General features: G+C 41.9%; 1 protein-coding gene across 1 annotated transcript in view; it reads left to right on the top strand.

Annotated features, from left to right (window-relative positions):
* VWDE (von Willebrand factor D and EGF domains) overlaps positions 1-23,936 on the top strand; it is a 174,549-nt gene that overhangs the window by 106,232 nt on the left and 44,381 nt on the right. The window contains 5 exon segments of the mRNA XM_033931003.1: positions 2,775-2,930; positions 12,215-12,319; positions 15,070-15,184; positions 20,200-20,450; positions 22,722-22,941. Coding sequence (XP_033786894.1) covers positions 2,775-2,930; positions 12,215-12,319; positions 15,070-15,184; positions 20,200-20,450; positions 22,722-22,941 — 847 coding nt within the window.

Here is a 23,936-nt window from a genome sequence, read left to right on the forward strand (position 1 = left end):
CTAAGGTGCGCTGTGCTTTCTAGCGCACGATAAATATTAGCGCACGCTAAACACGCGCTAAACGCTAACACGTGCATGTTATCCTATGGACGCGTTAGCGGTTAGCGCATATGTTGATTTAGCTTGCGCTAGACAGGCGCTAAAACGCTTTGCGCACCTTAGTAAAAGAGGGCCTATGTTTGATTTCAAAGCTAGAGTTTAATATTTTGATTTTTAATGTAAGATTGTAATTCCTGGAGACGGTCAGCCTCTTATTAACTTGAAAATTAAATTGAACTCCTATTGGGGTATATTAGAAATTCACAAATATTTATGTAATATATATATATATATGAAAAAAAGAAGCCACACAACAATCTATAACAGCATCCAAAATAAGCAATGGCACAAGTGCTGCAATAATAAAGATACAAGATTCTCTGGTTCAAAAACAAAAAACCAAAAAGTTTGTTTTTCACTTCTGAGCCTGACTCAGAGTGCAAATCCCTGCCCACCTCTCTAAGAGAGTCCACAGGAGCCTTATTTAACACACTCCCATCTTACAGCACAGCATAAGGAAAAACAAAGTCCAAAGATTTCTTTCATAGCTTGTAGGGCTTTCTTTGACTCAAATAGTCTTTTAAAACCAAAAAAAACTCTCAACATGCAGACTTTGCTCTTATGGCTGCACACAGCCTGCAAACAAACACTTGCCCTTCTATTGTGAAATTCCCAAACACAAGTCCTCTCTTTTCCCAGCTTCTGGGTCAAGCGCTCTCGTCCTGGCTATTGCCTTGCCTGGGACAGACCAGCATTCCCAAGCAGGCTGGAAGGTGTGCCTAAAAATCCACTCTGATATTTGGCCACCCACTCAAAACAGGCTGTCCACACTTCCATAGCACAGGTAAGGCTTTGGTAGAAAACCCAAATTCAACAAGTTCAAAAATAAGGAAAGAAAAGAGCACAAACTTCCAGTGTGCAAAGAACAAGTGTTTCCCAAACACAGTTCAAAAGACTGAACCTGCCACGCCCTACTCTGGAATCTTCAGGCACAAACCTTTGCACAGAAAAAAAGAACAAAAATAAAACTTCACGGCTTCGTAGCCTACTCACACTCCATTCCCTCATCAGGTAGATCTGGCAAGTTAGGGCTAACTTCACGGCTTCGTAGCCTACTCACACTCCATTCCCTCATCAGGTAGACCTGGCAAGTTAGGGCTAGATTCACTAAGCAAACCAATCGTATACCGATCCGATCTTAATCCGTGCATGCAAATGAGGGGAATAGGCATGCAAAGCAGGAAGGATGCAATTCACTAAAATAAAAAAGCAACACCAACTGGGCTGGCCGATCCAAAATAAGCAACTGCTGAGGATCAGTCGCTGAGGGCCTTTCCGACTGCCCTGCCTTCTGCCACCCTGCTATCTGCCCTTCATCTCTGCCCTGATCTACTCTCTGGCCAGCCTGCTCTTACCCCGAATCTATCCTGCCTGCCACCCTGCTCTCAGCCCAAATCTCTCCTGCCTGCTGCCCCGATTCGCCGCCCTGCTCTCGCCCCAAATTTCTCTTGCCCTTTCCCGTACTGCAAGCCCATGGTTTTAACATGCGGGTTTAAAGCGGGTTAAAACTACGGGCTCGCTGGGCTAGTAAAAGTTAATTTTTAAAAAAGTTGCGGCTCTTAGATGCATGTGCAGACCATCTACAGATGGTCTGCGCATGTGTTGGGATCACACACTAGCAAACCGTGCGGTCCGAGGGGAGGCGTTCCTCCGATCGCCCTCATTTTAATTTTTTTTGTGTGTGTGAATTGGTCGGGCCTGCATGGATCAGCCATGGAAAGGAGGTTAGTGAATCTAGCCCTTAGAGTCCAGTGCCTACTCCAAAGAGCTTTCTTCCTCTGACTCCTCCAGTACAGGGCTAGGCTCTGTGGCTTCTCCTTCCTCCATTTCCCAGTCAGTCTCTGCCTGTGGCTTTCTCCTCTCTGGACATTGTTCCATAGGAACATGGCATAGCTTTTGGTTCCAGCCATGCTCCCTGCTCTCCTGACAAGGAAGGCTCTTGAGATGGGATTCTAGGTCCCAAACTCCTCACCGCTTTAACAGCGACAAATTCTTAAGGGGCTCAGCACCACTATAGTAAGGCTGAGCTTTTGGGCTTCTTAAAGGCACAGTAGCTTGGCTTGGGCTGCTTTCAGGATGTTTCCAAGCCTCTGGACATTTGACAGTTTTAACTCTTGTGTTCCTGATAGGGTTAACTTGCTCTTCCCCAGGATCTAAGACAGGGCTGGCGGGATCATTGTCACAATGTGTATATTTGGGATGCTATTATACTTTGTTGTATGGCTTATTTCCATTTCCGTTTGGAGGCTGTGCTAGGTCATTTTTAGGGAATACATATACTGATGTTTATATATGGAGAGGGTGTTATTTCTTTAAAGATGTTATACTGTCTTTTAGTCCTCTAATAAGATTGAGGGAGGTACATATTTAATGATTTGGCTTAAACAGATAGGCTGACTTGAAAACTGCTTAAAATATCCAAGTAAGTTATCCAGGTATCTTTAAGCAATGGTTGTCCTGTTGAATACTAACCCACATATATATAATTATTATGACCCACAGATTTTTTAAATTTTGAGGATCATACTATTGAGCTCAAAACAGTTGACACAATCAAGAATTCTTACTTACCGTTTTTCATTATCATACACGTTTATGAAGATTTTTGTTATTTTTTTTCTTTTTGTGGTGGTGAAGGAATTGCAGTTAGAATGTCTCTTTTCTCTCGAGTGCAGTACAGTGATGGACAGTGGGTCCTGAGCGAGCCTCTGTTTGTGCAAGCTATCTTCCGAAACAACAGGGCTGTTGATTGCCAGCTACCTCTGGATGGCCTGCACTCTGATTTCATGGCTCTAGTGGATGATGAGCCAATTGCAAGATGGCAGCTAAAGGTAATGGCAAGATCTGAAATGAGATTCTTTAGTGTAACACAGTGTATCGCAAATTGTGTGCCTCCTGAGATTTTAGGTGGGGAGGAGGAGAGGTGCCAGCACCGGCTGACTGTCTACAGGATGTGCCTCTCATGGCAAGAGACATGTCCAGTAGGCAATCAGCTGGCACCAGCACCTCTCCTTCTCTCTAGCCCTCTTTCCTGCTGGCACCCCCCCCCCCCCACATACACACACACACACACACTGGCGTTTCAAGGCCCATCTAGAGGGCTTTCGCTTATGTACATGATGTCATCACAGCAACGCCCACTCGCTTTCGGGTGCCTTGAGCTGCAGCCACTACTTTTAGTGTGCCGCAGCTCGAGAAGGTTTGTGGGACACTGATGAAGCAAGTGTTTTAAACCTGTCTGTAGCTTCCATTTTCACATGGTTATTATTAACTGAAGTGGGAGCTGAAAACTAAAGAATGAAAATGCATCAATTTGCTTGCTATATCCATTATTTTAAACAGAAAATAAATCTATTAGATGACATTTATGATACCTCTAAGAGGTCACTTTAGAATGTATGTATGGCATTTTCACATTCAAATAGTGGATTTACATGTGTAAATGACCCAATGTGTCTAAATGGTGATTTGAGAAGTTACTACTACTACTATTTATCATATAGCACTGATAAATAGACAGTCCCTGCTCAGAAGAGCTTACAATCTAATTAGATCAATCTCAACTCAGGCTCAAGTTATTTAAATTCTATGGTCAAACTGATATCATATTCCTACGTGCCTTCAGTTATTTCAACCTGAATCATAGCCCCGTAGATATAAATTCTTGGGAACCAGATCATCAGAAGCACCACCTGAGGCTCAAACCTTCATTGCCTCAGGCTTTACGTGCTGTCTCGTCACTGGATCTTAATTTTTCTATTGTATATTAATATATTTAAATAAGTGATTTTTTCATCACTATTTAGTGAATAAAGACTGTTACTTAGCTTATGTCTATGTGGTCTTGCCGCTAGGGTGTTTCACCGACATGACATGTTTCGCTAGGTAGCTTTATCAAGGTGTTAGCCCTACAAATATAAAAGTAAAATCTCATTAGTTTTATATTTTATTACTATTAAACTATCTATTATCCACTTCTTTTTCCAGTTCAAATTAAAATATCTCATACACACTTACCTAGTTCATTTTTTCTCGCATCTCTCCTGACCACTTTACATTCAAGAAGACAAAAGCGTCTGAAATTTAAGTATTTAACGGCTGGTGTCTGATCAGCTGGGAACCACATCACTGAAACGTTCCCAGCGTAAATAGACCCCGCCCTTCAACTCACCATTCGTCTAATGATTTGAAACTCCTCCCCCCTCACTGTAAAGACGCCCATTCTAACTCCTCATTTAACCCATGAGGAGATATGGTATTTAAATTACGTATCCAGCGCTTATTTAAATATATTAATATACACAATAGAAAAATTAAGATCCAGTGACGAGGCAGCATGTAAAGCCCGAGGCAATGAAGGTTTGAGCCTCAGGTGGTGCTTTTGAGGATCTGGTTTCCAAGAGTTTATATCTACGGAGCTGTGATTCAGGTTGAAATAACTGAAGGCATGTAGGAATACAATCCAATTAGGACAGACAGAATAAGTGGAACAGATTGGAGATGGGGAGTTTCTTTCAGAGAGAATGATAAGTTGGACATAGGTATTTTACAGTGAGTGGGTATTAGAAGTTGAAGGCAGCCTTGAAAAAGTGGGCTTTTAACTAGAGACAGAACTTGTTGCACAAGGGGCTGCTGTAAAGTTCTCAGCCCAACCATGAAGAAAATGATGTGGAGCCATGAAACATACAAGTTATTCCACAATTTTCTTGACACTTTCCATTTAATTTCATATCACTGAAACAAAAAGTGTCAAGAAAAGTGTGGACTAGCTTATAAGTTTCATGGCTCCACATCATTATTTTCTTGGTTGGGCTGAGAACTTTTTAGCGGCTCCTCGAAAGGACTCAGGCAGTCTGTTCCATGAATATGGTGCAGCAAGATAGAAGGGATGGAGTCTGGAGTTGACAGTGGAGGAGAAGGGTATGGATAGGAAGGACTTTCCCAATAAATGGAGTTCACGGGGTGGGAGGGAACATAGGGGATGATAAGTGTGAAAAATATTGAGGGGCTGCAGAGTGAGTGCACTTTTAGGTCAGTAAAAGGAGTTTGAACTGTATTTGGAAATGAATGGGAGCAAATGAAATGATTGAGGCGAGGGGTATTGTGAATATGGCAGCTCTGGTAGACTATAAGTCATGCAGCAGAATTTTGCATGGATTGAAGGGGAGAGAGATGATTGAGTAGAAGACCTGAGGGAAGTGAGTTACAGTAATCTAGATGATAGGTGATGAGAGTGTGGATAAGGGTTTTGGTAGTATGCTTGGAAAGAAGAAGTCTAATTATGGTAAAATTATAGAGGAAGAAACAACAGACTTTAGTGATTTGTTGGATCTGAGTGGAGGAGAGAGAGGCATCATAAGAACATAAGAATTGCCGCTGCTGGGTCAAACCGGTAGTCCATCATGCCCAGCAGTTGGCTCCCGCGGCGGCCCTTAGGTCAAAGACCAGCGCTCTAACTGAAACTAAAGTGGTGAACTGGGTCAGAAACTGGCTGTCGGACAGACACCAGAGGGTGGTGGTTAATGGAAGTCGCTCGAAGGAAGGAAAGGTGACTAGTGGAGTCCCTCAGGGTTCGGTGCTGGGGCCAATCCTGTTCAATATGTATGTGAGTGACATTGCTGAAGGGTTAGAAGGAAAAGTGTGCCTTTTTGCAGATGATACCAAGATTTGTAACAGAGTAGACACCGAAGAGGGAGTGGAAAATATGAAAAAGGATCTGCAAAAGTTAGAGGAATGGTCTAATGCCTGGCAACTAAAATTCAATGCAAAGAAATGCAGAGTAATGCATTTGGGGATTAATAATAGGAAGGAACCGTATATGCTGGGAGGAGAGAAGCTGATATGCACGGACGGGGAGAGGGACCTTGGGGTGATAGTGTCCGAAGATCCAACCTGATCGGCTTCTTTGACTGGGTGACAGGGAAGCTGGATATTGGGGAGTCCCTGGACATAGTGTACCTGGACTTTAGCAAAGCATTCGATAGCGTACCACACCGCAGGTTACTGAGCAAGATGAGTTCTATAGGATTAGGTAACACATTGACGAAATGGGTTGGGAGCTGGCTTGGAGGTAGGCTCCAAAGGGTGGTGGTGAACGGCACCCCCTCCGAAATGACGAAGGTGATTAGTGGAGTACCACAGGGCTCAGTCTTGGGCCCAATCCTATTCAACATCTTTATAAGAGACTTGGCAGAAGGGCTTCGAGGTAAAATAACATTATTCGCCGATGACGCCAAACTGAGTAATGTAGTGGGCAAATGCACAACAGATGAAGATTCAATGCCCGACAACATGATGCACGACCTACTTCTACTGGAGCGATGGTCTAGGACATGGCAACTCAACTTCAATGCCAAAAAATGCAAAGTTATGCACCTGGGCAGCCAGAATCCATGCAAGTCTTATACCCTTAATGGCGAGATCCTAGCAAAAACGGTAGCAGAACGAGACTTGGGAGTAATCGTCAGTGAGGACATGAAGTCTGCCAATCAAGTGGAGCAGGCTTCGTCCAAGGCAAGACAAATCATGGGCTGCATACGAAGGGGTTTCGTCAGTCGTAAGGCGGAAGTCATTATGCCATTGTATAGATCCATGGTGAGGCCCCACCTGGAATACTGTGTGCAATTCTGGAGGCCGCATTATCGCAAGGATGTGCTGAGACTGGAGTCGGTGCAAAGAATGGCCACCCGGATGGTCTCGGGACTCAAGGATCTACCATACGAAAAACGGCTTGACAAATTACAGCTATACTCGCTCGAGGAGCGCAGAGAGAGGGGGGACATGATCGAGACGTTCAAGTATCTTACGGGCCGCATCGAGGCGGAGGAAGATATCTTCTTTTTCAAAGGTCCCATGACAACAAGAGGGCATTCGTTGAAAATCAGGGGCGGGAAACTACGAGGTGATACCAGGAAATTCTTTTTCACTGAAAGAGTGGTTGATCGCTGGAATAGTCTTCCACTACAGGTGATTGAGGCCAGCAGCGTGCCTGATTTTAAGGCCAAATGGGATCGGCACATGGGATCTATTCACAGGGCAAAGGTAGGGGAGGGACATTAAGGTGGGCAGACTAGATGGGCCGTGGGCCCTTATCTGCCGTCTATTTCTATGTTTCTATGTTTCTATCTAAAGGCGAAAAAACAGTGTGACAAGGCAGTGGCTGCTGCCAGAAGGATGCTGGGCTGTATAAAGAGAGGCGTAGTCAGTGGAAGGAAGAAGGTGTTGATGCCCCTGTACAGGTCATTGGTGAGGCCCCACTTGGAGTATTGTGTTCAGTTTTGGAGACCGTATCTGGCGAAAGACGTAAGAAAGACTTGAGGCGGTCCAGAGGAGGGCGACGAAAATGATAGGAGGCTTGCGCCAGAAGACGTATGAGGAGAGACTGGAAGCCCTGAATATGTATACCCTAGAGGAAAGGAGAGACAGGGGAGATATGATTCAGACGTTCAAATACTTGAAGGGTATTAACGTAGAACAAAATCTTTTCCAGAGAAAGGAAAATGGTAAAACCAGAGGACATAATTTTAGGTTGAGGGGTGGTAGATTCAGGGGCAATGTTAGGAAATTCTACTTTACGGAGAGGGTAGTGGATGCCTGGAATGCGCTCCCGAGAGAGGTGGTGGAGAGTAAAACTGTGACTGAGTTCAAAGAAGCATGGGATGAACACAGAAGATTTAGAATCAGAAAATAATATTAAATATTGAACTAGGCCAGTTACTGGGCAGACTTGCACGGTCTGTGTCTGTGTATGGCCGTTTGGTGGAGGATGGGCAGGGGAGGGCTTCAATGGCTGGGAGGGTGTAGATGGGCTGGAGTAAGTCTTAACAGAGATTTTGGCAGTTGGAACCCAAGCACAGTACCGGGTAAAGCTTTGGATTCTTGCCCAGAAATAGCTAAGAAGAAAAATTAAAAAAAAAAAAAAAAAATTTAAATTGAATCAGGTTGGGCAGACTGGATGGACCATTCGGGTCTTTATCTGCCGTCATCTACTATGTTACTATGAGACTAGCCCTACCTGCATACATTCTGGTTCAGTAGGAACTTGTCTAACTTTGTCTTGAATCCCTGGAGGGTGCTTTCCCCTATAACAGACTATGGAAGAGCTTTCCAGTTTTCTAACACTCTCTGACAAGACAGAGAGGATGAGAGTGGTGTTGCAGAAATAAAGAATCAGGGAAGGAAAGGGGGAGGGGGAGAGGGAGGTGGATTTTGGTGGAAAGATAAAGAGCTCGGTCTTAGCCATATTTAGTTTTAGAGGGTGGTGAGACATCCAGGTGGCAATGTCAGATAGGCAGGCTGAGACTTGGGCCTGGATTTCTGTAGTGCTATCTGGTATGGATAGGTAGATTTGGAAGTTGTCAGCATAGAGGTGAGACTGAAAACCATGGGAGGAGATCAGTGCACCGAGAGAGTGGGTATAGATGGAGAAAAGGACAGGTCCCAAAACCGTGAGGTACACTGACTGATAGTGGGATAGCAGTAGAGGAGAATCCATCATTGCATACACTGAAAGTGTGATGGGAGAGATAAGAAGAAAATCAGGAGAGAACAGAGTTCTGGAATCCCAGTGAGGACAGTGTACCAAGGAGTAAATGATGATCAACAGTGTTGAAAGCAGCAGATAGATTGAGAAGGATGAGAATAAAGTAGAGGCCTTTGGATCTGGCCAGGAACAGGTCATTGGAGACTTTAGCAAGGGCAGTTTTCATGGAATGCAGTGGTAGAAAGCCTGATTGGATGGGTCAAGAATGGCTTGAGATGAAAGGAAATTCACGCAATGGCAATGAACAGTACATTCAAGTAATTTGGATAAGAAGGGGAGGAGGGAAATGGGGGCGATAGTTGGAGGGGCATGTAGGGCCAAATGAGTTGTTTTAACTATGGCATGTTTGAAGACATCAGGAACAGTTGCAGTAAGAATGATAGGTTGAGGATGTAACAGATAGGAAGACTCAAAACTATTACTGTATTAAGCACTCTGATGGATATATATTAGAACAAATTAATTAGCGCTGTTTTTTTTTTTTTCAAGCTGTCAACCAACCTTATTTTTTATTTATTTTTATTGATTTTATAGAAAAATTCCTTAATCACACCGGGGATTACCACCCGAGCATGTAGATCAACAAGATCAACAAGATTTTTCTTTGGTGTGTGATTTTATATTTCATATTTCTAAACTGATTTTATAATAACAGTATTTAAAGAAGTATTTCATTCTTGGTTCCTTATTTCATTCAATGAATAACATATATTCTTATATTATGGACAGTAACGCTGCTGCACCAGTTCGTTCCCCTCCGTTGGGCCCTGTATATGAGAACCCTATCTTCGCTTATAAAAGAGCCAAGAATTTAGGTGAGATAATTAGTTTACGGTGGAGATATACTTCAAGGGAAGAACAGCTGAAAGGGCATGACAGCTGTGGGGGGTGCCAATGGTGCCCGAATTCTATAAATGGGGACAGTTGGACCCAACCCCAGACTGGTAAAGTATATTATGCAAAAAATAAAACAAATTGTAAATCAGCATTTGTTATTTACATTATTCAGTGCCCTTGCCCTAAATTATATGTAGGACGCACTAAACACCCCATTAACATCAGATTAAATGAACACAAATCTAGGATACACACCAACAGTGAAACTGCTCCTCTGGTTCACCACTGGATTTTATTCAAGCACACAATACGAGATCTACAATGGAGAATAATTGACACTGTAACAATAGGGTGGGAGGGAGGTAATATAGAGCGAACGCTAAATCTCAAGGAACTACACTGGATGTTTGAATTAAACACCATGACCCCATATGGGCTAAATGAGACTAATGATTGGATGGTACAAGTTGAATCGGTGGGCTTTCAGAGTAGGCTGACTAACTTTTCTCTAGGTTTTTGTTAGGCGATTGGGCGGGATGATGTCATGGAGGGGGTGTCTTTATTAGTGCTGTAAAAAAACACTGTGGCCATATTGAAACCGGCAAAGTTAAACTATAATGGAGTAAGTGAGTTGCTTTTATATTCTGGTAAGCAGCTGTAGTAATTTTAAGATATTTAGGTTGTAGGTTAACTGCTTGGTCTAATAGTAAGTTTCATTTTGCAGCACTTCCAGTACCCCGACCCTAAAGAACTAGGAAACGCGTTGGAGGGGAACTGGTGTGCAGCAGAGTTACTAACTAAGCTAAGTCCATAATATAAGAATATATGTTATTCATTGAATAAAATAAGGAACCAAGAATGAAATACTTCTTTAAATACTGTAATTATAAAACCAATTTAGAAATATGAAATATAAAATCACACACAAAAGGAAAGGGGAACTGGTGAGGAATGCTGCCACACCAATCTAATGCTCTCTTCCCCCCTATACTCAACCTCCATCCCCATTATGCTGTTCCTTCCTATATTAAGCTCTTGTAAACTGTGCCGAGCTCCATAATTATGGAGAGGATGCGCTATATAAACTTAAGGTTTAGTTTAGTTTAGATCTAATTGATCTTGTTGATCTACATGCTCGGATGGTAATCGGAGGATCCCCAGTGTGATAAAGAAATTTTTCCATAAAATCAATAAAAATAAATAAATAATAAGACTGGTTGGCAGATAGAAATACTGACAGTAAGAGAGATAGTGTTGAGTAGATGGGTGAGAATCAGATCAGAGAAGCAGGTAGTGGGTTTGGAGGAGGAGAGATGTGTAGTTTCCTCTTCAATGATTTCAGAAAACGAGGAAAAGCTAGAGAGGGTGGTGAGAAGGTTGGCAGAAAGGACAGATAGAAGGGGATTGTTGGGGTAGGTGACCTGATTGAGAACTCTAGGTGAATCTTGAACCTTGTCATAGAACTCAGACATAGTCTGGGGAAAAAATGAAGGAGGCATTGGAAGTAAGGGCACTTTGAGTAGAGAGTTTAGTGTGGCGAGGGTTGGAGCTATGAGAGTTTCTAATTATATGTAATTAAAAATTACTGATTAGAGGTACACATTTTTTAAAGGGTCATGTCCTGTCATGGTTTGGATAGACCTATAAATATAAAACAGCAATACACACATTTAAAAAATCCAGATGGTTATATTTGACACTGCTTTGAGGCACACGTGCCAGTTGTCTGCTTGCCTGGACTTGAGCTATGCAGGAGTGATTGAGGGAGAAATTGTGTTTAAAACCACTTCTAAAATTAAAAAGAAAAGATTTTCTATCGTGGCTTCTTAATTGACTCCACTTGGATGTCCAGTTTTGTAAAACTTAGTGGAGCTGATATTTAAAATGATTTAGTCAGCAGCTGATCAGTTAAATCACTTGGTTAGGGTTATCCTCTAATATTCATTGGCGAGAGGGAGAATGAGAAGTCCTTGAGCATGCGCAGATGCTCGCAGAAGGCCCGCAGAAGCAGGAAGATCTTCTAGCGGCACCGGCACGTCCTGTGGGCTGCATGCCGGTGCCAGATGGGGGGGTAAGTTTAAGTTGTTTGGGCGGGGGGGTGCTGGTTCACGCAGGGGGGGAAGGGGATACTGGTTCGCGCAGAGGGGGGTCTTTGCGAGTGGGGGGGTGAGCAGCGCCGCAGGCCTCGGGGGTGGGTGGGAACGTATCAAAGCGAGTTTCCATTATTTCCTATGGGAAAACTCGCTTTGATATACGAGTATTTTGGTTTACGAGCATGCTTCTGGAATGAATTATGCTCGTAAACCAAGGTTCCACTGTATATGCAAATATACTTAACATGCCCAAGGTGGGGCCTTGGACAGACTTAAGTGTCGGTACGCAGACACCTTAAATGTAGATTTGCAAAATGCTGGCCTATATTTAAGGCATCTGTCTAGGAGTGTACAGACCCGATTCTGAATAGGACACTGCTGTATGACCGACATACAATCGGCGGCCGCTTCTTAGGCAGCTGCCGATACCGGTGTCCTATACAGAATCAGACCCTTACTGTATATGCTACAAACTACATGTGTGTTTTTTTTTTCACATCCTGTGCTTGTTATGAAAATACTCAGGATATTTTGTATATCTTAACTTGGATGACCCTTTTCCTACTTAGATGACTGTTGCAAAATCAAGCTTCTAGTGTCCTGAGTTGTCCTGTTTTCATTAATAATTATTTCTTATTTACAGATTTCGAATGATGATTATATTTATAGTAACTCTAAAACAATGACATTATTTGATGGAGCTTGTCAAACCTGTGACCCACAGTCTGATGAATTATGTATGCTAAAGGTATAAGTTTAAAATAGACTTAAGTGTGGTGTTTCAATGAAAAAACATGCCTTTACATGGTTATAATGAATCTTGTATGTAAAGAGATATTGTACACTACAAAATAAAAAAGAAATGTCAGTCATTACTTAACTTTGGGCTCCTTTTACTAAACCACAGAAGAGCTTCTTACCACAGGCTGACAAGGTAAATATTCTGACGCTCATTCAGTTCCTATGAGTGTTGGAGCATTTATCTCACCGACCAGTTAAGAAGCTCTGCCATGGTTTAGTAAAACCCAGTGTTTTGTGCTAAATTCCAAGGTTTGGTTTACCATTTACCTCTATGCATGTTATCTCATAATTAATTAATTATCTTTAAAGAATGGGTATTCATCAGTGCTCCCTCTAAGCGGGCGGGTGGTGTGAGCAAAATTTTTTCCCCGTGCGCTAAAAATATCGGGCGCCAGCGCCAACTCGCCCGATTCTCCTCTCGCCGCGGCCTGCCATCTCCGTACGCCGTGCGCTGTGACGTGACATTGTGCGCTGCGAGGCAATATTTTGTGCGCCAGCGCACGCCAGCGCAGCTTAGAGGGAACACTGGTATTCATGTGCTTCAGAGTGGTAGTCACAATTTCAGCCTGCAGAAGGAGCCAGGACAGCAAATCCTGATGAGTGGACTGATTTCTGACTAGCACTTGGATACTCTTTGTTCTGTCTTCATTTCTCTTCTCTCTGTCAGGCTCATTTTCAAAAGAGAAAAATGTCCAAAGCGTGATATAAAGAGAGATAGATGTTTTTTCTTGCCAAACTCTTCCAATTCGCTATTTCAAAACCTATTTTCTAGATGGTTTTATATGTTGTTCATCTGCAGTTTGTCTAAACCTCAAGGGGCCATGTTAGAGGCATGGTGTGGGTGGGCTTATGGCATGGGCATTTTTCTGCTGTTTTAGAAAACATCCAGAGCACAATTTGGATGTTTGAGGCTAGACCTGTTTTAATAAAGAACATGTGCCAGAGGTCACTAACCCACTCCCACCCACACCAAAGTTATAAATGAAACAGTATACACCTGCCTATATGATAGCTTCAGATGTTATGGTCAGTCATGGAAAAGCAGCAAGCAGGTTCCTGGAGTGGCCTAGTGGGCAGTGTAGTTAACTATAGAGATGGAGAGTTAGGCCCATACTCTACTCTAACTACCACACTTATGGTGAAATATGTGAGCCTTCCAAAATCTTGTCTTTAGTCTTTCTGTGGTAGTTTTACTTGAATGTTTAAGGCTGTCAAGTTTCAGCTTAGTTTCAGTTCATGGATGGATTGCCTGACCTTCTGGTCTAGCATTTTGTGACTGAAAGCAGAATTCATGGTTCCATCAGTGAAGGCATATATTTGTTACTTTGAAAGACAGTGTTTGGTGTTTGTCTAATAAAATATTTGTTATTGTGACCATAAAGTTTAATTTTTGACTCATCTCTCCTAAGAATTGTATTTCAGGATTCTTATAACTTATTCAGATGTTCTATGGTGAACCCAAAGCAGGCAACAATGTCTTTTCATAGAGCAATGGCTTCTTCCTGTCTATCCTATCCCCATTCATTTTTTCCTTCATGGCTAACACATGGACATTCACATGTTTCACAGCAAGAGACCTGAAGATTTGTAGATATTACTCTAAAGTTCTTACTGACGTTATAGATGATTTTACCAGTTTGTTGGATTTTCTAGTTGAAATCTTCTGCTCCAGTTATTTAAGTACCTGGTTCTAATAGCCAATGAATTATGAAAAGAAAATTTGAGCTTCACTTACTTTTTCATACATTAATTCTGAATTAGTCTTATTTGTTATGAGCTTGTACATTACTGTGTCCAAATAACAGAGAAATGGTGGTCTAGGTATTGAAAAGAGTTTAAACACCATTCAGCTGAATATCCCGTCTGACCACTATGGTACCATACAGTCAGTGTTGGGGTAGTCCAGGGATGGGAGTCAAGAAGGAGATGGCCATTATGCAGCTATTGGTGATATTCACTGCTAGTGCCTACATAGCCAACTGGGCAGACAGGACCGCACACAGGATAGTCCTATCTTTGCACATTTAGCTATGTTGGGTGCTGGTTCTCCTTATTGGCCTGTACCCAGAAACCTTCCAGATCTGTGACTGACCTAAATATTCAATGCTGATGATGGAACATGGCTTGGCATTGAAAATCCAGGTTAGATTCAACCAATGGTGGTTAGCTACTATGAAACTGTTGTATAGGGGGGGGGGGAGCAGAATTTATACCCTTTTCATTGTAATAAAGAAGATGGATACCAAATAAAGAATGGTATGTTCAGTAAGAACTAGTAATTCTCATTATTATATATGTTGTCACAAACTTTTTCTCAGCACTGTACACTGAAAACTTTCAATGAACACTACAGTATCATGATTAGAAAAAAAATTATGATGCCATTATAAATATTCAGATGAAATCATCTTGGCTTTCAATCATGCTTAAACTCCCTTATACCGGTTAGTTAGCATAATCTTCTGTAGAATGGGCCAATCACTGAGCCAATAAAGTGATTCTATGTACTTTTCTTGCTTACGTTAGATAGATTGTGAGCCCACCCGGACAGATAGGGAAAATGCTTGAGTACCTGATTGTAAAACCGCTTAGATAACCTTGATAAGCGGTATACTAAAAAAAAACCTAATACTGATAACTGTCATAAGAGTAATAAATCTCTGTATTTTGAGGATAACTTTTGACATTTCTGTTAAGGAGAAAACCTGCAACATAGATGGACTCTGTTATGGTGAAGGGGATCTAAATCCTACCAGCCCCTGTTTACAGTGCAGACCCGACATATCAAAATTAACCTGGTCAATAGCTGAAAGTAAGTCAATGTATTATAACAAGAAGTCCAAAAGCTGATAAAATAATTGCAGTGATGTTGCAAAAAGAAGACATATTGCCCTTTTGTGCAGTGAATGATCTGTTCAAATAGAGATGATTTCTGCGAAGATGTTTAGCCCTCTAGACATCATCCTGATCCCCACAATCCTGCAGTTCACATTTTTGGTTGCATTAAGCTTTGCAACTCATGCTTGGGTGCCAGAAAATTGATGTTATTTACTATTAAAACTTTGGAAAAAGTAGATAAAGTCAAAGATTTAATTAATTTAACTCATCCTCCAACCAGCCTTTAAGGTTTGGGATAGAAAAGCAGCACAGAGAATAGTAGCCAGATGGATAGTTTTAGCTGTTTGCTACTTTGGTAATGATGAAGTCAGTGTCTATAAAAGCCAACTCCAAAGTTAAAATAGAACCAATAACACAGAAGGTCATGTCTAGGATTACCAGAAGTCCAGATTTACCTGGACATGTCCTCTTTTCAGAGAACTGTCTGGGTGTCCAGACGGTTTTTCCAAACCCGACACTTTGTCCGGGTTTTGAAAAGCTGGCAAGATAGGGGGCCGAGTCTGGTGTGCATCTGCGCATGCGCAGATGCGACGTGGTGACGTTGCATGCATGTGGTGGCATGCATGCAATGCCACCACATCACGCATGCGCAGATGTATTCCAGACCTGGCCTGAAGAGACGAGGCTTGTGTGAGGCTGGGGTTCGTGAGGCGGAACGGGGCGGGGATGGGAGTGGAATGGGGCGGGGCCTGAGGGTGGAACAGGGCGGGGCCACGCATCCTCCTTTACCAGATGCAAAATCCGGTAACCCTAGTCATGCCAGATATCTCACAGCAGCCCTAGAGTGGGAGAAGTTTCAGAATATTGGCTATGAGGCCCATTTAAACCATATTATTTAAGCCGTAAGTGATTACTGAAACAATATTTATTTTGCAAGATGAAGTATTGGGGGTGTCTAAGTTTTTTTGTGCATATGTGAGCGCTGGCCACTGATTTGTTTACTGTTCGTAGGCCTGTAATGTCTGTATTAGTGTTTTGTATTAGTGTTCAGGTCAAATATCAGGAAGTTGACACCTGGAATGCTCTCCCAGAGGTGGTTATTGCGGAATCGACCGTCCTAGGATTCAAAAGCAAATAGATGCACATCTCCTTACGAGAGGCATAGAAGGATATAGGTGACTAAAAATTACGCCAGGTGTACACCTGGCAGGGCCTCCGTGTGTGCGGATCGCCAGATTTGATGGACCGAAGGTCTGATCCGGAGATGGCGCTTCTTATGTTCTTATTTATTGTGACCCACTTTGTATAAAGAGGGATATACAGTAAATTAATAAATTACAAATTACAAATATGGATGTCAAAAACAAGTGAGGGCTTGCAGTGAGGTTGCAAGATTAAACCATCTCCCTGCATAAAGACAGGCTATAAAGTCATGTTCATAGGCACAGAAACTCTGAGGTTGGCATTTGGAGGCACAAGCTGGATATGTTAGGTATATACAATGGCATTTCAAAATGTAACAGCAAATTGACAGTATTTCAAGAAATGAACATCCCTGCCATTTCAAACTCCCACGCAGGGAAGATACATTCTTAGAGGAAGTGTTGACATTGCCGAATAGATGGCATGGCGTGCTTAATCAATAAGGCACAATATACAAAATGGTGGTGCCCTTACTTGTTTGCACAGTAGAGGAACAATGAGTAGTCATCAGATTTTTGTGGTCAGAGAGTGTGAAACCTCATAGAAGAATGCTGCAACAGTATGGAGATGCCTGCATTGGTGAGAGAAGAGGGTACAAGTGGGTAGATGCATTTAAAAATGGGCAAGCATCAATCTCCAGTCCCAGCATGGCCGTCACTGATGAGAAGGTGGGTCGGGCTGATGCCAATATTTGTAAAAACACATATATATGAGCTACGTTAGAAGCAATTTTCTGAGCACTATGCGTTGTCACAGAGTATATTATTAAACTATTAGCTTTATTTTTATTTTTGCATTGAAATGTTAATAAAATGAAAAATGTGAAATTAAATATTATTCTGGGAACGAGAGACTTCTGTTGAAATTACCCTGGAAATATCAGTTTGTTCTCCTGTTTTGGATATATTGACAGGGAATTGGATGCCAATATAGGATCCGCACATACCATTGTCATGGAGGTTCTTAAGTATCGCAAGTTGTATGCATGGTCGGTGCCTAGGATGCTAACTGATAAGCACAAGATGATTCATGTGCAGACTTTCAAAGCCTTTTTGTCTTGGTATAATGATGAAGGAGACAGCTTCCTGGCACGTATCATTACAGGGGACGAAACTTGGGTACATCACTTTGTGCCTGAAAGCAAGAGGCAGTCTTCACAATGGCATCACACAGTCAAGAAAAAGTTCAAGTCTCATCATCCACTGGAAAGGTTCTGTTCAGTGGCAATAAAGGGGGGGGAGGCAGGGGGGGCAGACCATCCCAGACGCTGTGTCTGTAGGGCCACCAGCATCTCTCTGCCTTACCATACCACGCCATGCTCAAGCCATCACTCCCCCCCCCACCCTGTACCTCTGTGGACCTTCGATAGCGCAAGCAACTTCTCCTACCTGTTGCTTGTGTCAGCTCAGTTCTCTTCTGAATCACTTCCAGGTTACGGAGCCAGGAAATAACATCAGAGGGAAATCCAACTCTGGCGCGAGGAGCATGCTGCAGAAGCCACTCATGCTGGTGATCATTTAGAGGTATAGGGGAGGGGAGGGAGAGCACGAGTGTGGAGTGGGAGGTGGGAAGGAGTGGAGGTATAGAGGTGGATGCCACCACCCCAGGTGCCTCCCACTCTTACTACGCCACTGGTCCTGTTCACTCTCTTCTGGGATATGAATGGACCAATTTTGGAGCACTATCAGGAAAAGGGTGAAATAGTGAATAGTGCCCGATACAATGCAATGTTGGAGGAGTTGCTGAAGTCAGAAATATGGAGCTGTTGCAAAGGACTTTTGTCTAAAGGCATTCTTCTCCTTCATTATAATGCATGCCTTCACACAGCCACTGAAACTCTTCACACCATTCGGAGATTGAGATTTCAGATCTTACAGCATCCGCCATACAGCGCTGAACTTGCTCCTTTTGATTATCAAGTATTTGAACCCTTGAGAGGTCAAAGATGTCGTGCTTTCCTGGTTGAAGGCACAACCAAAATCTTTTTTTTTCTGATGGAATAAAGAAGTTAGTGCAATATGTGTTGAAATATAATATAATTCAATTAGAGATACAAATATCTCAAAATATTCAATTTGCTGATACTTTTTGAAATGCTCTCGTGCATTATTGAAGAGGAATCAGGATTCAAGACAAGGTTGGATAAGTTTCTACTGGAACAGAACATACACAAATAAGGCTAGACTCAAATAGGGCACTGGTCTTTGACTTAAGGGCCACCGCGTGAGCGGACTGCTGGGCATGATGGACCACTGGTCTGACCCAGCAGTGGCAAATCTTATGTTCTTATGTGAGTGACAGGTGGGAGAGTTGCCATATCAAGGGTAGTGATTGTTGAGAGGAAGATTGAAATCAGGGAAAAGTGCCCCGCGGAGTTGCAAATGTTTTGAATATGAGGACAACAGCAGGAGGTGTGGCTTAGGTGGATCAGGGACATTCCCAGAAATTAGGTATAATGTTCTAAAATATCTGCATTTGTGCACATTACTGCTATCGGTTGGGTGCCAGCATTTGCACCAGCCTTTGACAAGCATAAATGCTTCTGCCCAAATATAGGCCTGGCATACACACTAAACTAGCATTCTATAAAGGAGGCTCTTCACAAAGCACTAGGGTGACCAGGACCCATTCTAGAAGGGAGACATTTTGGCCAGTCTTGGTTTTAAAATGACATCCTAAAGCAGTGTAGTATTTGTAGTCCATAATTCTATCCACTGAAATCAGTCCTGCAGGTCCCATAATGCACCAGGATGAGGTTGGCAGAAATCTAGGACTGGTCAAAAAGTCTCCCTTCTGGAATGGGTAACCTGGTCAACCTACAGAGCATCCTTTACAGAATACAAGGGGCTGTTGAAGACTTCTTACCTCAGCCAAGAAGAGAATGATGTGGAGCCATGAAACTTACAAGTTATTGCACTCTTTTCATTTCATTTCTTATCATTGAAACGAAAAGTGCATTGGTTAATGATGAACAAGAGAATCCAGTTCAAGATAGCCTGCATGGTTCACAAAGCAATCTATGGAGATAACTCTGAGGGACTAACATCTAATATTAAATCCCCACACTCCTTCAACTTCATGTAACACAACGCTTCAAACTACTCTTTCCATCATCTCAATCAGCACGGCGGAAAAAGATGTTTAAGGCTACCTTTGAATACAAAGGCTCCCTCATTTTGAACAAATTGCTGATACAACTAAGACAACCCATTACATACCTTGACTTCAGAAAGAAACTTAAGACATACCTCTTCTTCCTGCAACCACTCTCTTATCTTCCACCCCTTCCTCCTAACAACTGCATCTCACTCTAAAAATGTAACTTCCAAAACTTGATCTAAATCTTATTGTAAACTCCATAAACTTGCAGAAAATTGTGGTATATAAGACACTGTATTGTATAAGTGTGGAAGAACTTGTAGGTTTCAGGGCTCAACATCATTCTCTTCTTGGTTGGACTGTGAACTTTTCAGCGGCCCCTTGTATTACCTTAGCATGGATCATCCTGGTGCCTAACTTTGGATATTATTTATTGAAATCTAGCCCATTGTGCCCAACTAAAAAAATTCAATTCACTAAAGCTGGCAGTAGTCTTCAGGTTCTCTAGAATTCAAATCAGTATCTGGATGAAACAATGTTCTGAATCTCAGGGCATAAATATAAAAATCTTGCAGTAGCTTATTTTACTATTAGCTGTCATACTGATGTCAATGAGATGTCTTTCTCTGCGTTCTGATGTTGTACCAAGTATGTAACAAAGGAAATGTTGGAACATTTCTTTTGCAGAAAATCTACCTCCTGTATTTCAAACCTTGCAAGACAGTCTACAGACATTTTTCGGGGAAAATTTTGTGTATCAGTTCACGGCATCGGATCCAGAAGGCTCTGCCATCCTTTTCACACTAGATTCAGGTCCACATGGTTCCAGTTTGTCTCCTGCCGGTCTTCTCATATGGAAAGTTTTGACACTAAATCCACAGAACTTTACATTTTCTGTGACAGATGACTGCAATGCTGTGACTAAAGTAACAGTAGAGGTAATAAAAGCAAGAACCCTATAAGTTCAGCCTCCAACAAATGAAAGGGGGTTCCCCTCCTCCTTTACTGAATGCCCAAAGAATTTTCGGTAAAAAAGAGAAGAGCTAGAGAGACTCCTTTAATGAGATCATGGGACTTGTTGATAATGCCATTATAGCTGGGACAAAGAAAGTGTGGTTCTGATAGCTCTCAAGCAGGGACTCTCTCTTCCATGTTTAATGTGTATGTTTAGCAATGCTACAGAAATTATAAGTATTTGATGATAGTATAAAGATTCATTCCTTCTACCTTTTCTTGATCTTCTCAGTGTTGTTCGATTGAGCATCCAGTCCTAGGTTGAAATTTTCTATTTCTCTCTCATAGCTTTAGGAAAACTGATCTTGTCCTTCCTCCAATAATTTCTGATTTTATTTACATCTTAAGGTATGTTGAAAACTTCAGCTACATGTTATGGTTGTTTCTTTCTTCACCGGCTTTAACTTCTCACTCTTCTGAGTAATTTTGAGTCTCTTCAGTCATCCATTTTGGCTGTTTAAGTACAAATGGCATAGCCCTCAGCATCACTGATACATGAAAGCCCTTGGAGTGCAAACCAAGTGAGGGATTTGATATTTAGGTGGTCATTTACTCACAGCACATGTTAACATTGGGCTCCTTTTGTCAAGCAGAGGTAGAGTATTTTACCACTGGCCGGCGAGGTAAATGTTCCGACGTTCATAGGAATTGAATGAGCATCGCAACATTTACCTTGCTGGCCTGTGGTAAAACGCTCTTCTGCTGCTTGATATAAGGAGCCTGTTCTTAACACATATTCAAGTTCAAATTTATTCAAGTTTATTTATAATTTGGTATACCGACCATCACAGGTATCTGGCCGGTTTACAATATTAAAAATTTCTAAAGCATAAAAAATAAAATAAGGGCTCATTTTAAACAACACATAATACACATTAACATTCCCCCCCCTTTTATTAAGCTACATTAGGCTAATACACAGCTTCATAAAAGAGGACCATTATTTGTACTTGCTGTTAACATTGTTTATATTCAGTACCACTATTGATATAGATAGTGGTTACTTTACTGGCATTTACCCGCTCTTCTACGAAACCGTGCTAACGGTTTATAGTGAAGAGAGCCGTGCTGAATGGCCCGTGCTGCTCCCGACGCTCGTAGGAACTCAATGAGCGTCAGGAGCAGCGCAGGCCATTCAGTGCGGCTCTCTGTGCTAAAACACCCTAGCGCAGTTTCGTAGAAGAGGGGGTTAGTTTAAGCTCTTTTTTCTGCTAAACATGTTATCTGGATAGTGAATATGTGGATAACGTTTTGGTTCACCTTCAACTAGTCCTAGGGTTACCATATCTAAAACTTTAAAAATCCTGGATGCATGGCCCCGCCCTGTTCTGTCCCCAAACCCCGCCCTGATCTACCCCTAGCCCCACCCCCAAACAGCTTCATCTCTTCTTTCCCGCTGAGTCTGGAGGGCCTCTGAGCATCCGTGGATGCTTGTGATGTCATCTGCACATGCACAGAAGCCCTCCAATCATGGTGGATCATTCCAAAACCTGGACAAACTGCAGGTTTTGGAAAATCCATCCAGGTACCCGAACATGTCCTCTAAAAAGAGAACATGTCTGGATTTTCCTAGACATCTGATAACCCTAACCAGCCCTAAACACAGCCCTTCTTATACAGATAATAAATTTCCAGTCTGATTTTTTTTTTATTTGTATTTGATTGCAATTTAACATATTTCACAAGAGAAATCTTGCTCAATAAAAACAGATGGAAACATCATAAAAGAAATATGCAAAATTAAACAATCTGCAATATTGAAACATTCAAACTATATCTTCCTTATTTCCAGTATGATATTATTGTAAAAGTTTCTACAATAACATTCATCAGCTGTCAGTGAACACATAACTTCTTTTGAATATTTGGCATATGCTTTAAAAAAAAAAAAGTGCAAGATGGAGTGGACCACGGCATTTGTTTATTGACCCATGATATACCATGCTTATCAGCTATGCAAAATTTGCTTGCAAGAAATACAGTACCAAATTGCAAGACAGGAATTTTGTGCACACCCAGTTACTAACAGTGAGGCACCAAACTATCTAACATATATTTGATTACTTTTATGTGGAAAGCACTGTATTGCAATCCAAGCAAATACAGAGAGAACATCATTTCTAAAGTTCAAATATTTAGGACTGCAAAGTTTAGTGAATATAAGAAAAAAAATTTTTTGGTATTTGTGTTTGCAGATTAGCATAAAAGCTTGCAGCTGCTTGAATGGCGGGTCATGTGTGACAAATATTAATGTCCCACCTGGCAAAGGGGAGTACCTGTGTATTTGTCCTTCTGGATATGAAGGTGACCGCTGCCAAAAGAATATCGATGACTGTAAATCTAACCCGTGTGGCCTTGGCAGGTGTCTGGATGCGGTAAATAGCTACCACTGTGAATGCACCTCTGGGCTGAAAGGTATCTATGAATTCATCTTTATTTAATATTTTAGCATTCTTGTAATTGCTAAGTGATCAGAAGGTGCTACTTCATATTCAGGGTCTTTTCTTATTAAATGCTACTAGACATTCAGAATATTAAACAAATTCAGAAGGGGGGGATTACATATAGCAAAACCAAGGGCTCCTTTTGCTAAGCTGCGCTAGTGTTTTTAGCGCACGCTGCCCCCCGCGCTATGCGCCAAGAACTAATGCCAACTCAATGTTGGCGTTAGCGTCTAGTGCGCACGGCAATTCTGCGGGTGCTAAAACCGCTATTGCAGCTTAGTAAAAGGAGCCCAAAGTATTTTTCTTATAACATGAAACAAACATGTCATGGATCATTTATAAGACCCTGGGCATTTACAGAAAAGAAGTTCAAAAGCTTATTGCAACTCAACTAAATCAGGATAACTAGAATATATGTTCCTTGATTTACTAAAGTAAAAGTAATGCAGAGACATCTGCTGCTTTAGTTTTATTATTTGAATGCTTGCACAATAATGATCCCAAATGAGTTTGTATAAATCCAATAACCAAAACAAGAATTTGACTAAGCAAAAAGCTTATATACATAAAGTAACCAACTGATATTCAAAATGATTTAAGTTGGTGGGAGAGGCTCTTGGGCTGGTTGAGGATATTCAGTGGCATTTAACCGGGCAATGTAACTGAATATCAGCAGTAACCGCCATTTGCAATGAGGGCTGGGGACGGGTGTTCCGAGAGTGAAATCTGAAAGGAGCTAGCAGCTAAGCATATGGAAGGCTGGCTTCTAGCAGAAGTACCACAAGACTGCCTACCAATAGGCACCTTTTATAGAATCAGGGCCATAATACCCCAATGTGTGAATTAGCGCACGCTAATTGTAAAATAATGCAAAAGCAGTACGGTACGAGTTAATACATCAAGAGCTGGATTCTGTAAACAGTGCTGTTATCGGCATCCAGCTAAAAAGCGGACGCTGATCACATG

The sequence above is a fragment of the Geotrypetes seraphini genome, chromosome 2 (genome assembly GCF_902459505.1).
Source record: "Geotrypetes seraphini chromosome 2, aGeoSer1.1, whole genome shotgun sequence".
Classification (NCBI taxonomy): domain Eukaryota; kingdom Metazoa; phylum Chordata; class Amphibia; order Gymnophiona; family Dermophiidae; genus Geotrypetes; species Geotrypetes seraphini.